The 17,743-nt window shown below is 42.1% G+C and overlaps 3 protein-coding genes across 14 annotated transcripts in view; all 3 read left to right on the forward strand.

Annotated features, from left to right (window-relative positions):
• The window catches only part of si:ch211-200p22.4 (phosphatidylinositol-binding clathrin assembly protein), a 97,577-nt gene extending 94,331 nt beyond the window's left edge, over positions 1-3,246 (forward strand). For all 6 annotated transcript variants that reach the window (XM_062066103.1, XM_062066101.1, XM_062066104.1 and 3 more), the window contains one exon: positions 39-3,246. In XM_062066103.1, the coding sequence (XP_061922087.1) occupies positions 39-53 (15 nt within the window). In that variant the 3' untranslated portion in view covers positions 54-3,246. The remainder of the gene's footprint in view (positions 1-38) is intronic.
• A 1,202-nt stretch (positions 3,247-4,448) lies between these two features.
• zgc:92429 (uncharacterized protein LOC445063 homolog) lies at positions 4,449-11,226 on the forward strand. Its single transcript, XM_062066112.1, has 10 exons — positions 4,449-4,825; positions 5,086-5,135; positions 5,237-5,293; positions 5,368-5,522; positions 5,595-5,698; positions 7,376-7,428; positions 7,498-7,568; positions 7,632-7,734; positions 10,274-10,456; positions 10,527-11,226. Exons 1-10 carry the CDS (start codon positions 4,762-4,764, stop codon positions 10,953-10,955), a joined length of 1,269 nt encoding a protein of 422 aa, XP_061922096.1. The 5' UTR covers positions 4,449-4,761; the 3' UTR covers positions 10,956-11,226.
• Positions 11,227-11,477: 251 nt separating this feature from the next.
• LOC133662266 (AP-1 complex subunit sigma-1A) overlaps positions 11,478-17,743 on the forward strand; it is a 66,839-nt gene continuing 60,573 nt past the window's right edge. For all 7 annotated transcript variants that reach the window (XM_062066114.1, XM_062066113.1, XM_062066116.1 and 4 more), the window contains exon 1: positions 11,478-11,625. In XM_062066114.1, coding sequence (XP_061922098.1) covers positions 11,623-11,625 — 3 coding nt within the window. In that variant the 5' untranslated portion in view covers positions 11,478-11,622. The remainder of the gene's footprint in view (positions 11,626-17,743) is intronic.

Genomic DNA, 17,743 nt, shown 5'->3' on the forward strand with positions numbered 1-17,743 from the left:
CACAAAACTGAGCTTCTTTTTTTTCTACCTTAATTTAGATGCAGTTCATGTAATACAGTCAACGATGTGGGGAGCGGAGCAAAGTGCCAAAAGCGACAAATTAACAAAAAGAACAAGACAAGCTGGAATAATTATTTGATCAAGTTAAGAAGCCAAAAAGACTGAAAACCAACCGATGCTTCAAAAGAAGTTGATGACCTAGTAAAGGCTGGAGGCGACCTGATAGGTTGTTGTCTGAAGCAACATGCTAAAGTGTGAGTTGTGCCAGAAATGTACGACAAATGTGCGTAAACCGTGCGTATGATGCGTGTAAGATGTGTAAAATATGTGTGCGTATGTGCATGGAGGGATGTTTGAGGCTGAGAGGATGCACGTGAGTATTGCGATGCTCTCTGCTGCCACATAGCTTTATTTCATACTGGTGCTATTTTCTTCCCTCTGGGCTCTGTCTGCCTGCAACGGCCATCCAGAGCACTTTGGAGATGGTGTGTGTGTGTGTGTGTCTGTGTCTGTGTGTGCGTGTGTGGTGTTGCTTAAGACAACTGTCCTGCTGTCAAGCTACTCCCTCGTCTGCCGTCCAATGGTCCAATTAATGAACAAGTTGGAGGCCTGTCTTTTCAAATATGCTTCTCGTCAGGACATTTTTGTACTTTTCATTTTTCATTTTCTGGTACGCGCTCATGATTGTTGAGATGTTCATATGAAAATTTGGAGATTGTTTTACATTCTAAGCCAAATTTTTGTTTTGTTTGGTTTTCTCAGTTTAAAGCGACGTAACCACACAAAGATGCAGGACTAAAGTTGTGCTAGCATGGCAAAGAGGTGATCGTGTCAGGTCTGTTCTGAAAGGCCCCTCTCACAAATTGTTTTGGAGCTATTTGAACTTCATTCGATGTTTTCATCTTCCCTAACCTGTCCACTGTTAGCTCATCCAGCAAAGAGACTTTCATCATATTCGTATAGTCCGAGCAAGTCAACCATGATGGTTGTGGTTCCCTGTGATTGAATAGATTTATCACGAGATCGACGCATTTATAGGTAAATAGTTTTTTCCCTCTGTTGTGGTTCGTGTCATTTTTCATTTTTAGATCACTTAAATTGCACTGACTCTATTTAAGTGTCTTTAACGCCAACCTCCCTTATGCCCAGTGCTTGTCAAATGTTGTCTTGTAAAAAAAAAAAAAAAAAAAAACTTTCATAGTATCCATCACGATGATTTAACTGCATTTTGTGCAATTTGAGGTTTATTTGTCAAGGTCGCATAATGTCAAGAGTTTTGCATTGGCCTTGTCTTTAAGGTGTCAAATGGGTGGGTGGGGGGTTGGAGAAAAACATAAAATGTGACAACATTTTGTAGTTTGACAAAAACACAATAGCAACTTTAGCAGGTAACAAAACATCCCTGCCATTTGAACAACAAACTCTTTCTCTATTCTATAGTTCGGTCACGTCCATCCTCAGCCTTGTCTTAGTCGTTCTCTCTAGATGGCTTGTCCCATCGCTTGCCGTGTGTAGATATGTAAAGAATACCAATGCTAGTAGTAGTCTCAGCCGTCACTGTTGCTAATGGATAGATATTGCTCCAGAGCGCTTCTCGTTGCAGTCTTGTGTTAACGTTCTAGACTCCTCACCGTGCGCTCCTTGTAGACGGAAAATGCCGTAGATGTCCTGCATCGCCTTGTGCTGCTCCAGTTTCTTTGAATCGTTCTCGGTGTGTCTGGTGTTGTTTTTGCTTCTCTTCTGTCTGTTGGCATCACTGCCCTCTTCTGATAGAGGTTTTCTTTTTCAAACTTGGTCATCTGTGCCTCTTTTAACGATGTCAGCAGCCTACACGCGCTATGATCGGACTCTTGAATGTCCAGAGCAAACCATGTTATCCAGGTCTTATGTCACAAAGACTAATAACACTCAGCACTTTTCTAGAACATGTCGCAGTTTAAAGGTGGACCTGTTTTGCAGTGAGTTTCACGCTAGCAGCTTCATCGGGTTCAAGCTGTATAGAAAAGACAATCGCCCTCTTTGTCAAGGTCAAACCTTGGAGGACCTAAAATCGATCCCTGAGGAACACCCCGTGTGTATATATATAAATATATAATAATTTAGTAATTGCAGCCAATGTGCGTTAACAGTAGTTAAAAGGTTATTATGGCCCAGGGTTTTGCTTGTTCACAACAATTTCAAAGGAGAACTGTGGCCACGGACTGCTACACGTTACATATGCTTTTCGCTTGGAAATAAACATTATAAAGAGTACATTTAGTGTTTGCATTCCCACTTGCACACAGTGGAATCAGCAGCAGCAGAATGTTTTCCCCCTCAGCTGATGTAAGAAGGTGAAACCAAACCAGATAAAACCTCACTAACCCAACTTCAGCCATGTTTTACTGACTTATGTTACGTCCACTGTTTCTTATTGCAAAGTTTCTCTGCATGGGGCCTGGCTGAGCATGAGACGCTGAGCTCTTCTTGTGAACTGAGTGACTCGTTGCCGTGTGGCGGTGAAGACGAGTGTGGCTATTAGATGTTAACGGGGAGTTTTACGTGAATTACTTGTTGGTCCAGTTCATGTTTGATACTGGGAGTCAGTGATGAGAACCCGAATGAGCCTAGGTGTCATAATTATTTTCTTTACTGAGCACTTGTGTGTATCTCCTCCAAGGTCAGTGAGTGCATGTCCTTCATGGTCGTTTGTTCCAAAAAAGCATGACGTGACTGTGATGAGGATCTTTTTTTTTCAGCACAATCTTCCCTCATTTTGTCTTTATATTATTATTGTTCTCACTTGCTGGTCTACTCTTGTAGATGAACCACTGTAGTGAAGTTATCTTTGCTGGTGTGGCGCCACCTGGTGTTCACTGCAACTGTGTGAGTTACTTAAGAAAAAGACAGAGGACAACGCTACCTACCCACTTAAACAGAGAATAAACACCTTTGCTAACATCATAACCTGAATTATATACATTTACGCTTGTTTTTGTCAATGTAGCCAATCATGTAAGATATCAGCACAGATGTTCTATTCCTGCTCATGTATGCGGGGAGGGGGATTCACTGATGCCAAAGGTGACACCGTTTGATCTCTTTGTACATGATTTCTATTTATTTAATGCAGAATTATATGGATTGTATCCAGCATGGAAATGGCAAAGCAACAAAAATCACAGGCTTTTATTTGACGGCAGTATATTTGTTTATTCAGATGATTGTTTTTCTCTCCTTTTGGAAGAATAAAGTCATTTTCCATTCCTAGTGTGTCATTCCTATTTATTAGCTTCAATGTAGGTTTAAAAGGAGCATATGTAATAATGTGGCCCGAAATGGTTTGTTATCACAGTCAGAATTCTGTAATTCCCTCCCCGTCTCTCTTACTAAGGTTGCCAGATACGCAGCCGAATCTAGCTCGATCCACTGGGCTACTCTATTTTACACAGAAATAGGCTATTTTTTTAGGAAGAAGTATGTCATGCCTGCGTACAATATTACGACAAATGGAAATCATATGGTTGTCAGTACTACCAGAAAACAAAGACTAAAACGAATTACAACCAACGCTAGCGATGGTTATACTGGTGAAAATAAGTAGAGCATGCTTAGCAGCCTAATGTACGGCCAAAACTTAAGAGGTGACATTTTACCAAGGTATGCCTATAGGCTACTGTTTCAAACGTTTCAGATTGCCATATAACTTGGTACATGTAGTCCACAATATGCAAACACGAATGAGGAATTATTTTATCATGTGATTTGTCTGTTTCCATTAGTTTCGCATCGCAATGACAGCCGTGCTAATGTTAGAACCCATTTCCTCAGCGTATCAGCATATTGAGAACGAAATAGGCACTGACACTACCCATATCCACATAGGTTTTATTTGTCGAAAATATATTTTTCCGTGTCAGTTCGATTACACATCGATATACAGGCTAACAGGCATATATTTCCCCCGTATGTATGCTCCCATTGACCGGGCTCGCGTGCTAAGCATTCGTTGCACGAACATACTAGCTTTGTTAGACAAGGTCATAGACTGAATTTGACAATATAGTTTACATACGAAATATCCATTTCCATTTATTACAAGTAATAAAAAAAAAACGTAAATGCCTTACTTACCTATCTTGGACGAAATTAGCAAATTTGGCGTCAGATGAAAAAATCTTCTCCGCCTTCAATTGTCTCCATCTTTCAAAGGCATCCCGATACAAATCCTAGTTTTGTTCCTGGCTCTTTCATGAATAGGTAGAGAATCATAATGAGGCCTTTTAGATTTACTAAGGTCTTACATGTTTAGTAACTTTACCAGTAGCAAGATGGTAGTATATCCCGGCTGAACTACTTTTATCAGTTATAGAGGTATTTGAAAAGAACATGATTTATTAATGCCTTTTAACATATCAGGGCCATTTAATGACTTGACATTCTTTTTTTTTTTTTTTACATATGGCACCTTTAATTAATTGAACTCTTGTTTCTTATCAACCGAGGCTAATGACAGTGTGCTCAGCTTTACAACAAATCTAGAAGTCTCACAGGCCCTGAGCCTCCTGTGACCCGACGCCCCACCAGAATGAATGTCCCAGCACACACCCGCCTTCACAGATAAACCTCGACAGCTGTAGTGTGCGACAGGAGAGCTGCTATTTTGGTCTTTCACCCAGCCAGAAAGAGAGCTGGATCACTCTTGGCCACGGAAAGTTCTGGATCGGTGGCCTACAGACTACTAAAGACCTTCGAGCGCTCCAGGAAGGAAGAGGGGTCGACATGGCGCTGCTGTGCTACAACAAAGGCTGCGGGCAGACATTTGAGGCGAACAAGAACAAGGATGGTGAGCTCTTGCTGTCGTTTTAAGTTCTTTTAAGTTTCTCCAACCGAAGAAGATAACTGTTCCTACAAAATAGCTTAAAAACAACAATAGGATGATAAAAAGCTGTTTTACCTGCAAGTTCCTAGTATCTGCAAAAATAAAAGAGCCACATGTCTGGGTGAATGGCAGCCACCACATTTCCTTATATGGCACACACACACACACACGCATGTAAAAAAAGCTGACTTGCCATGTTAACTTGTCTGCACACTGTCCTAAAGATTCCTGTGTCTTCCATCCTGGAATCCCCATCTTCCACGATGCCCTAAAGGTAAAAACCTCATGGTCCAGCTTTGACTGACTTTGTAAATATTGTATTTATTTAAACTTGTGTTGTTTAAACCTCAAAACATTTTGATCTCCTTCATGCAGGGTTGGTCATGCTGCCGCAAGAGGACCACAGACTTCTCCGAGTTCCTCTCCATCAAGGTAGAGCTCCTCAAGGACTCAACTCTGCACCATGTTTTTTCCGACACTTACAGAGCGCCGCTCTCTTTAAACAGGGCTGCACCCGCGGGCACCATAGCAACGAGAGGCCCTGCGAACCTCTTGTACCTGAGGTGTCATCAGACAAGGCGTCCAGCAAACACGTCAACGGGCAGGAGATCATCTACCAGGGACCCAAATCTGCTGAGAAGCTGAAGAGAGAGAGACCAAGGTTGTGTTGTGTTATTGAGCAGATGAGATAAGATACAACTACGGGTACATACAACAACATTGCTGTGCACAGTTCAGACCAGCCGAAGACCAAACTGCCCGTCAAAGTGTCACCGTCGCTGGCCAAGGAGCTGGAGAAACTGGATATCAGCACAAGTGCTGAGAATGCAAAGAAAGGTAAGAAATACAGTGCATCTGGAAAGCATTCACAGCGCTTCACTTTTTTCACATTTTGTTGTGTTACAGCCTTATTCCAAGATTGAATGCATGTTTTTGTGTGCTCAAAATTCTACAGACAAGACACCATAATGACAATGTGAAAAGGTTGGATGGGAAGCATTGGTTTTCATCACATTGTTGCATCCTGTTTAGTTTAGTCAGGGAGGTGACCAAGAATCTGATGTTCACTCCACAACATTCCTCTGTGGAGAGAGGAGAACCTTCCAGAAGGACAACCATCTCTGCAGCAATCCACCAATCAGGCCTGACAGAAGCCATTCCTTTGCAAAACTTTGCAAAAATGCACCTAAAACACTCTCAGACCATGAGAAACTAAATTATCAGGTCTGATGAGACAAAGGTTGAACTCTTTGGGGTTAAAGCCAGGCGTCATGTTTGGAAGAAACCAGGCACCGTGCATCACCAGGCAAATACCATCCCTACAGTGAAGCATGGTGGTGGCAGCATCATGCTGTGGGGATGTTTTTCAGCAGCAAGAACTGGTAGACGAGTCAGGATAGAGGGAAAGATGAATGCAGAAATTTACAGAGACATCCTCCAAGATTTCTCATTGTGCCCATTGGGTTGAGTTTTTTCTTGCCCTGATGTGGGATCTTAGCCGAGGATGTCGTCGTGGCTTGTGCAGCCCTTTGAGACACTTGTGGTTAAAGGCTATAGGAATAAACTCTGATTGATTCATTGATCCTGGACAAAAAACAACACTTCCCATCCAACCTGGTGGCGCTTGAGAGGTGCTGCAAAGACAAACGGACCAAACTGCCCAAAGATAGGTGTTGCTGAGCTTGTGGCATCGTATACACAAAGACTTGAGGCTGTAATTGCTTGCAAAGGTTCAACAACAAAGAATTGAGCAAAGGCTGTGAATACTTATGTGATTTTTATTTATTTATTAATTTCTAATACATTTGCTTTTTTTAAAAAAACATACGTTTCACACTGTCATTATGGGGCATTGTCTGTAGAATTTTGGAATGTACCATAACAAAATGTGGAAAAGCGCTGTGAATACTTTTCACTGTAACAAGGCGACAATCATGATCATTTAGACCAGGTGTGTCAAACTAGTTTTCATTGAGGGCCACATCGCAGTAATGGCTGCCTTCATAGGGCCGCTTTTTTCAAATGAATTACAATTATGCATGCGGGCATGCATAACATTAACCTGTGATTAATCAAAATTCAAATTCAATTGTTTTTTTTTTAAAACATAATTTGACAGCATTGATACCAGTAATCACCTAATTTTATAACACCATTTCCTATGCTTATTATTAGATGTTTTCATGTACAAATTAATGGATGCATCATACGTAAAGGTGACAAACAAATATTCAACTGTTTATTTTTATCTTTACTAACATATTTTTGTAATGCACTATATATTATAATGTAATATTTGGCATGATTAGATAATAACGTTTAAAAGATACGCATTTTTTCCTGTCAAAATCGATATAATTATTTGCATTAAGTAAAAAAAAAAGTGTTTTAGCAACACACATTTCTCCCAGGCTTCTGCGGGCCATATACAATGATGTGGCGGGCCAAATCTGGCCCCCGGGCCTTGAGTTTGGCACCTGTGATTTAGACTTAACTGTTCCAATCTTTTGCCAGAGAGTCAAGGTGTGGTGCAAGGGACAAGATGCAAGAATGCGGGATGCAAAACAGTGAGTCTCTTTTCTTGTTTGAAAAGAGTTGATTACATACTTTGTTTGCAATGTACTGTTGTTGTTCAGGTCTATGAAGGCCCAGAAACGGAGGTGGGGGTCTGCACTCATCACTGTGGAGGGCCAGTCTTCCACGAGGGGTAACACGCACACGCACAGAAGGTGTGGTGTTGGCATGTAAGTCACTTCTGACCTCTCCTCAGTTACAAGTACTGGAGTTGCTGCTGTATCAAGACAATTGACTTCAACGCCTTCCTGGACCAGAAGGGCTGCACAACAGGGAAACACTGCTGGCTCCCTAAGCAGGTACTGCAAAAAGTGTGGTAATGAATGTCAAAGTCAATTCAAATCAAAGTTTATTTATATAGCCCTTAATCACAAGTGTCTCAAAGGGCTGCACAAGCCACAACATCCTCGGCTCAGATTCCACATCAGAGCAGGAAAAAAGTCAATCCAATGGGATACAATGAGAAACCCCCACACGGCGACCGGTGCAATTGACGTTGAGTGGATCTCATCAATAGTGTGAGTCCAGTCCATAGTGGGGCCAGCAGGAAATCATCTTGAGTGGAAACCAATCAGCAGCGCAGAGACGTCCCCAACTGATTCACAGATGAGTTGTCCACCCCGGGTCCCGACTTTGAACAGCTAGCTCTTCATCTGTGGTCACCTAATAACCTCTCCACGCAGGACAGGGGGGCAGAGCAGAAAAGAGACGGCAGGTCAACTGGTCTAAAAGGGATAGCATATACAAATTAGATTAAGATGGGACTTGCTTCTACTGAGGTAGTATCTCTAACTGTTACCGGGAGGCTCTATAGCCCACAGACTTTTTTGGGGCTCTGGGAATCACTAATAAGCCAGAGTTTTTAGAACGCAGATTTCTTGCCGGGACATATGGTACTATACAATCAGCAGGATAGGATGGAGCTAGACCATTTAGTATTTTATACGTAAGTAGTAAAACCTTAAAGTCGCATCTTAAGTGCACAGGAAGCCAGTGCAGGTGAGCCAGAGTAGGTACTGTATATATGTACAGTATATAGGTATATAAAGGTATATACAGTATAGGCATAATATGATCAAACATTCTTGTTTTTGTCAAAAGTCTAGCAGACACATTGTGTACCAACTGTAATCTTTTAATGCTAGACATAGGGAGGCCCGAAAATAACACGTTACAGTTATTGAGACGAGACGTAACAAACGCATGAATAATGATCTCAGCGTCGCTAGTGGACAAAATGGAACAAATTTTAGCGATATTACGGAGAGGAAAGAACGCAGTTTTAGTAACACTCTTAAGGGCCTACTGAAACCCACTACTACCGACCACGCAGTCTGATAGTTTATATATCAATGATGAAATCTTAACATTGCAACACATGCCAATACGGCCGGGTTAACTTATAAAGTGCAATTTTAAATTTCCCGGCAAACTTCCGGCTGAAAACGTTTCGATATGATGACGTTTGCGTGTGACGTCAACAATTGAAGCGGAAGTATTCGGAGCCCATTGAATCCAATACAAAAAGCTCTGTTTTCATCTAAAAAATCCACAGTATTCTGGACATCTGTGTTGGTGAATCTTTTGCAATTTGTTTAATGAACAATGGAGACTGCAAAGAAGAAAGTTGTAGGTGGGATCGGTGTATTAGCGGCTGGCTGTAGCAACACAACCAGGAGGACTTTGACTTGGATAGCAGACGCGCTAGCCGACGCTAGCCGCCGACCGCACGGATGATCGGGTGAAGTCCTTCGTCCTTCCGTCGATCGCTGGAACGCAGGTGAGCACGGGTGTTGATGAGCAGATGAGGGCTGGCTGGTGTAGGTGGAGCGCTAATGTTTTTATCATAGCTCTGTGAGGTCCCGTTGCTAAGTTAGCTTCAGTGGCATCGTTAGCAACAGCATTGTTAACCTTCGCCAGGCTGGAAAGCATTAACCGTGTAGTTACATGTCCAGAGTTTGGTAGTATTGTTGATCTTCTGGCTATTCTTCCAGTCAGGGACTTATTTGTTTTGTTTCTGTATGCTGTAAAGCCCGATGCTATCACGTTAGCTCAGTAGCTAAAGTGCGTCACCGATTGTATTGTTGTGGAGATAAAAGTCACTGTGAATGTCCAACGTGTTCTCGACTCTCATTTTCAAGAGGATATAGTATCCGAGGTGGTTTAAAATACAAATCCGTGATCCACAATAGAAAAAGGAGAGAGTGTTGAATCCAATGAGTCAGCTTGTACCTAAGTTACGGTCAGAGCGAAAAAAGATATGTTCTACACTGCACTCTAGTCCTTCACTTTCACGTTCCTCATCCACAAATCTTTCATCCTCGCTCAAATTAATGGGGTAATCGTCGCTTTCTCGGTCCGAATCTCTCTCGCTGCTGGTGTAAACAATAGGAAAATATGAGCAGTCCTTCCCCCGGTGTTGTCATGCTACTTCCGGTAGGGGCAAGGCTTTTTTTTTTATCAGAGACCAAAAGGTGCAAACTTTATCGTCGTTGTTCTATACTAAATCCTTTCAGCACAAATATGGCAATATCGCGAAATGATCAAGTATGACACATACAATGGATCTGCTATCCCCGTTTAAATAAAAAAAATTCATTTCAGTAGGCCTTTAATGTGTGACTCAAATGAGAGAGTTGGGTTGAAGATAATACCCAGATTCTTTACAGAGTCGCTTTGTATAATTGTTTGGTTGTCAAATGTCAAGGTGGTATTATTAAATAGGTGTCGGTGTCTAGCAGGACCGATAATCAGCATTTCCGTCTTCTTAGCGTTGAGTTGCAAAAAGTTAGCAGACATCCATGTGCCTCGTTCTTTCTCAACCCGATATGTCGCCAGGACAAGAAGAAGGTGGCGTGTCGACACGACTGGCACCAGACGGCGAACAATGTTGTGGTGAGCATTTACGCCAAGAACACCAACCCAGAGATCAGCTGCATCGAGGCCAACGGGACGGTGGTTTCATGTCAGATCCAGTTTGAAAACGACAAGCTTTTCCGGAGAGACTTCCACCTTTGGGGGGTGAGCGCCTGCTGACTGTGTTAACATGTGTGCTGATGCACCCTTGACCCTCTTCTTTCTCCGCTCTCAGGTCATCAACGTCCAACGCAGCTCCGTCAACATGATCCCCTCCAAAGTGGAGATCAACCTCTGCAAGGCCGACCAGGTGGCGTGGGGAAAACTGGAGGACCCCACCTACAAGCCACCGCCGGAGCCCGCGGAGGACACGGCGGTTGAGGTCCACGAGGCGCAGCGCCCGGACTGGGACATCGACGATGACGACATCAGCGACTCGGACGAGGAGTGGGCCGACGACGCGCCGCCGAAAGACACGCAGGAGAAGACGGTGTGCGAGGGCGAGAGGCGGATGGACGGGGAAGACATGCAGAATGAACAGAGGAGAGAGGTGGAGCAGGAGATGAAGAGAGCCATGGAGGACAAGAGGAAGGGCGAGGAGGAGAGGAGGAAGCTGGGGCGTCAGGAGGAGGAAGGTTACGAAGAAATGCCCGATTTGGAGTAAAACTTCAAGATTACTTTTTTTTTTTTTAAATGACATTTGAATGTGAATGTTTGCATGCAATAAATTATTTTCTTTGTTGTGATGTCTTTTCATGCTTTTTGTGACAACATGGAATACTAATACCCAATTATTACATACAATACAAGTCGAATTGACAAATTCAAATTGTGAACGCAAATAAAAAAGTGGGTATTTTTTTTATTATTTTTTTGTCATAAAGAATTACAATCATGTGTGCTTACGGACTGTATCCCTGCAGACAGTATTGATTTATATTGATATATAATGTATATTATATAATTATTTAAAAAAATTATATATTTTTTTTTACATCTTGTGCAGCCGCGGCCCGGTACCAATCGGCCCACGGACCGGTACCGGGCCACTGCCCTAGAGGGATAAACTGTAGAATTCTGCAATACTACAATAAGGCAGCAGTCGGCGCTAGTGTACCGACCATCCACGTCACCAACCGCCGTTCAAAGGCATGAAGAAAAAGTCTGCGCATGCTCAGTACGAGTTGTGACCTGCCCAGTGAAACAGGCGATGGGCTCTACAGTCACAGTAGCTGACATGGAGTGTCAACATTAGCCGTTGTCCCGTGGCAGGTTTACGGGCACGTTTCGTGTGGAACGTCGCGCTATTGCTCGGAGAAATCACCTCTAAAATGGTAAGTTGTTCGTCCTCAACGAGGTCCGGGTGCATTACGAGCTAAAGCTGGTGCTGCTAGCAAGGTGTATGCTACCAGGAAGTGTCTACCTGGACCACCTAGCTCCACCTGCCATCTGGCAGCATTAGCATCGCGGATTGTAGGGGGAACTCTCGTTAAAGAAAATACTCTTCAATAGTTTTCTAATCATCTTTTTAAGGTTTAAATAAAAAATGTTTTATTTTGAATGTTGGAAAAGAAGTCTACTTCCTGGGTGTTGACAATGAAGAGACTCGCGCCCCAGCCAGTAGTCTGTGTGCCAATAATGAAGGAGACAGACAGACAGACAGGGGGCAGTTATTCTACCTTTCCAAATCCAAATAAGTGTGAGAGTTATTATTTGACGTTTTTTCTCACCATATATGTTACTCTGTCTTAACTTTCCTTCGATTATCCATCCATCCATCCATTTCCTACCGCTTGTCCCTTTTTTGAGGTCGCGGGGGGCATACTTTCCAACCCTCCCGAATTTTCTGGGAGACTCCCGAATTTCAGTGCCTCTCCCGAAAATCTCCCGGGACAACCATTCTCCCAAATTTCGCCCAATTTCCAGCCGGACAACAATATTGGGGGCGTGCATTAAAGGCACTGCCTTTAGCGTCCTCTCTCACCTGAAAAGACTTAGACTTAAGGCTGAAACGACGCGTCGACGTAGTCGACGTCATCGGTTACGTAAATACGTCGACGCCGTTTTTGTGCGTCGACGCGTCGCATATTTACGTCACACTACCGTCATGGCGGAGCGCAAAGCAGACTGTGCGAGCGAGGGGGAAAAAATCACGCCAAAAGTGGTCAAAAGTGTGGGAGTATTTCAATACACGGCCTAATAATGTTGTTGTATGCACACTGTGTCGAGCGTAAATGGCCTATCATAGCATAGGCAGCACAACGGCTATGAACGAGCATTTGAAAAGAAAACCATCAACTAGTCAATCGTCCGCGCGAGTATACGTTGTCATCATTACACAAAAACATGAATGTGTCATTTGTATCTGCTAGGGGTGTAACGGTACGTGTTTTGTATTGAACCGTTTCGGTACGGGGCTTTTGGTTCGGTACGGGGGTGTACCGAAAGAGTTTCTAAGCTAAAGCTAACTTTAGCTGCTAAAGTCTTAACAAGCTGCTTCGCTCCTTCTGCGGCTGCCTCTGTCTCAGCACGCAGCATTGTCCCACCCACACAACCATCTGATTGGTACACACAAAGCGTTATACAAAGCGTTATCAGCCAATCAGCAGTGCGTATTCAAAACGTTACCAGCCAATCAGCAGTGTGTATTCAGAGCGCATGTAGTCAGCGCTTCAGCGTGGAGCAGATAGGTGTTTAGCAGGTGAGCATCAGGCCTAGTAACATCACTATGAGCTAGGTATGGGCGATACCACACTTTTAGGATTCGATACGATACCGATACTTTATCTTGCCTTTTCATCGATACCGATACCATTAATTTCTTATTGGCAATTTTTGTCAGTCAAAAATATTATTACTATTGTTATTATTTAAGACAAATCACAAGACAAATACAGACCATTTATACCACATTTATTATGGTCAATATATAATAAAAGTAAAATTAAAATAGATAACAAATATGAAAAATAAATTAAATATTATATATAATAATAATTATATATAATAATAATTAGATATTAGGGCTTTCCAATTAACTGTCAAATCCGAATCGCAAGAAGCTGCAGTTATTTTTTAAAGTTTGTGATATAATTAGCAATTAATGAAATATGAAATAGGTTAATGTTTTCGAAATGTAAGAAATGATGTTACAGATTAAAACCAAAATCACATTCAATCATATATTTCAAGATTTTCTTGGAAAAAAATAAAACTAATGCAAAGATGAAGAATCTCCAAATGTTATCCCTTTCTTATCTTGTTTTAAATACTCAAGCAATTTTCAACTAACAGTAAATTCCCCTGTGTGGAAATTATTTGAATTTAGGATAATCATTTAAACAAAAATATTCAGTAAACATTACTAAAAAAACAAAAAAACAATGCCTGTTTTAAGTCAACAATTGGACAACACTGGATATGCCTGGCTGCATCGCTGTCGGCTGGCTGTGTGTGTGTTGCACGTTGACGACGCTCATTCGCTGTCTCCTGTCACGTGACTGGGCCAGCTCTATACTCTGCCAGGTACAGGGGTGTCCCAGCACATAGTAAGTTAAGTAAGTCATCAAAAACATCTGAAAGTGATGCTTGCACCCCCCACACGCCGTTTTTTGGTTTATATCGATACTTTTTTCAGAAAAGTGATGCCAAATGAGTAGCGTGTGAGTATCGATATATCGATACCACAGGATCGATACGCACATCCCTACTATGAGCCCGTTGACCTTCTAGGAATATAAACTGGAGCTCAGCTCACTCGCAGTCCTGGCTTGAGGTGAAGGCTACCGGTAATTAGCTCTCAGTTCCAGCCACATCGACCCCTTCTGAGCGCTTATTTTCAGCTGCTGGGAATATTGTAAACAAGAAAAGAACCAGAGCATGTAGACATGCTAACCTTTCTTCATTACAACTGTTAGTCACTCACTGGAATGAGTAGAATTGGTTATTGTGTACTGTGTTGGACTGGATGTTTATTTTGCACATTTTAAAAGCAATACTTAATGTTTACAGTGCTCCAGAATATTTAGATTGGCACTTTTTTGTATTGGATGTTTATCTTTATTTTTGCACATTTTAAAGCAAAATAAGCAATACTTTTACTTTTGAAATGCTTATACTATTGCAGAATATTACGATTTGCACTGGATGTTTACTTTTATATTTGCACATTAAAAAGCAAATAAGCTACTTTTAATTTTGTTAAATGTTAAAAGTTTTAAATGTTTACATTGTTACAGAATATTTTGTCATGTTGTTGTCAATGTTGACTGAGTGGCCATACTTTTTTTTTTTTGTAAATAAAAGCAATGCCTTTTGAAAAAACTGGCCTACATTTATTTTTTCATCTTCATTTTGAATAAAAAAAATAATCGGTAAAAGGAAAAATAATCTATAGATGAATCGAAAAAATAATCTATAGATTAACCGATTAATCGAAAAAATAATCTATAGATTAATCGATAGAAAAATAATCGTTAGCTGCAGCCTTACTTAGACTTAGACAAACTTTAATGATCCACAAGGGAAATTGTTCAACACAGTAGCTCAGTTACAATGATGGAAAGTGTAAGGATGGAAAGGACAATGCAGGTATAAATAGACTAAATATAGCGATTAAAAAAATCTAACATATATACGAATATATACATATTTGTACAGAATAATATATATACAGATATAATATATTATGTCTATAACATATATACAATATATAATATACCAATGACCATGTACAATATTACAGTATATGTGACAGCAGCAGCATAAAATAGAGAGTAGATCCAGCAGGAAATAGAAAATAGACATTAAAAACAAAGAGAAGTAGCTAACATGTCAGGTGTCAGGTAATAGGCAGATGTCATCTATTGCTGTATGGCGAGGGATTATACAGCTGGATGGAGTGTGGAATGAAGGAGTTCTTGAATCGCACAGTGCGGGAAGGAGGCTGAAGGAGCCTGTTGGAGTATGAGCTCCGCTGTCCCTTAAAGGCCTACTGAAACCCACTACTACCGAACACGCAGTCTGATAGTTTATATATCAATGATGAAATCTTAACATTGCAACACATGCCAATACGGCCGGGTTAGATTAGTAAAGTGCAATTTTAAATTTCCCGCAAAATATCCTGCTGAAAACGTCTCGGTATGATGACGTTTGCGCGTGACGTCACAGATTGTAGCGGACATTTTGGGACAGCATTGTGGCCAGCTATTAAGTCGTCTGTTTTCATCGCAAAATTCCACAGTATTCTGGACATCTGTGTTGGTGAATCTTTTGCAATTTGTTTAATGAACAATGGAGACAGCAAAGAAGAAAGCTGTAGGTGTAGCGGCCGGCTGCAGCAACACAAACACGTAGCGGCTATGTCGTAGCCGGTGATTCATTGTTTACATTCCCGAAAGATGACAGTCAAGCTTTACCATTGGCCTGTGGAGAACTGGGACAACAGAGACTCTTACCAGGAGGACTTTGAGTTGGATACGCAGACGCGGTACCGTGAGTACGCAACCAGAATGTTGCCATAAGCATTTTGTTTTAATTTGTATGTGTAACGCAGTACGCAGCTGCAGCTTCCAAACATTTGATCACTTGCCCGTACGTGCGTGCCGCTATGTGCATGTCACGTACGTAACTTCGGGGACTTTGGGGAAATATATGTGCTGTATGAACTTTGCGGAGGTGAACGGTACTTTGGGCTGTGGGATTGAGTGTGTTGTGCGGGTGTTTGATTTGTATTGGCAGTTTATATGGACGGGAGGGGGGAGGTGTTTGTTATGCGGGATTCATTTGTGGCATATTAAATATAAGCCTGGTTGTGTTGTGGCTAATAGAGTATATATATGTCTTGTGTTTATTTACTGTTTTAGTCATTCCCAGCTGACTATCAGGTCCCACCCGCCTCTCACAGCATCTTCCCTATCTGAATCGCTTCCACTGCCCTCTAGTCCTTCACTCTCACTTTCCTCATCCACGAATCTTTCATCCTCGCTCAAATTAATGGGGAAATCGTCGCTTTCTCGGTCCGAATCGCTCTCGCTGCTGGTGGCCATGATTGTAAACAATGTGCAGATGTGAGGAGCTCCACAACCGGTGACGTCTGCTACTTCCGGTACAGGCAAGGCTTTTTTATCAGCGACCAAAAGTTGCAAACTTTATCGTCGATGTTCTCTACTAAATCCTTTCAGCAAAAATATGGCAATATCGTGAAATGATCAAGTATGACACATAGAATGGACCTGCTATCCCCGTTTAAATAAGAAAATCACATTTCAGTAGGCCTTTAATTGTCAGGTGGAGTGGGTGGGCAGGATTGTCCATGATGGCCAGCAGTTTGTCCAGTGTCCTCCTGTCCCTCACTGACACAAACGCCTCCAACTGCGTGCCAATAGTTTGGCCAGCTTTCCAGATCAGTTTATCAATCCGGTTTGAGTCCCTTTTGCTGGTACTGCTCCCCCAACCAACCACTGCAAAGTACAGTGCACTGGCCACAACAGACTGATAAAATATTTCCAACAGCTTGCTGCACACATTAAAGGACCTAAGCTTCCTCAGGAAAAAGAGTCTGCTCATGCCCTTCTTGTAAACAGCTTTGCAGTTGTCCTTCCAGTCCAGTCTGCTGTTCAAGTGGACTCCCAGGTACTTGTACTGCTCCACTACTGCCACCTCTCGACCCTAGGATCTAAGGAGACTATTATATATGTCTCCGTTATCCATAGGTTTAGCTATAACCCATAAAGTAGGCAGGCACGGAGCTATTTCTCAGCGTGTGTTTATTCCAGCCGGCACGTTAATACACTGACACACAATATCCGGATTCCCATCATGCATTGCTTCAAAATTACGGCAAGTAGTAATGTCCAAAAACATTACAGAGACGCAGCAGAAGAACGAAGAAGAGACAGTCACGGCGACGACGAGTAAGAAGAAGAAGAATGATTGGAAACAAGAATTTCAGTTCATCCAGGACAGCTCGAAGGGGAAGGGTTATGCTGCCTGCAAATTTTGTAGATCAGACTTCTCCATTGAACTCGGTGGCCGAATGGATATAGTCACTCATGAACGGTCAGAGATGCACAAGGCGGCGGCAACGCAGCACTGGTCACAGCCCAGTATTATGGGCCACCTTGCTAAATGGAGACCCGAGGGTGTAACATATGCCGAGACAAAGATGGCTATGCTGATAGCTGCAAACAACATCCCGTTCTCATTTGCAGATGTTTTCAACGAATCCGTGAAGGCTATGTTCCCGGATTCAGAGATCGCTCGCCAGTACTCAAATCGCAGAACAAAGGCTACTCAAATAGTGAAAGGTAAGTGTTTTTTTTTTTTTTAAGTAAGCAGCATATAAATATATTCCTCTCCCCCTTAACCCCCCCTATCAGCATAGCCATCTTTGTCTCGGCATATGTTACACCCTCGGGTCTCCATTTAGCAAGGTGGCCCATAATACTG

Source organism: Entelurus aequoreus, linkage group LG12 (genome assembly GCF_033978785.1).
Source record: "Entelurus aequoreus isolate RoL-2023_Sb linkage group LG12, RoL_Eaeq_v1.1, whole genome shotgun sequence".
In the NCBI taxonomy this organism is placed as follows: domain Eukaryota; kingdom Metazoa; phylum Chordata; class Actinopteri; order Syngnathiformes; family Syngnathidae; genus Entelurus; species Entelurus aequoreus.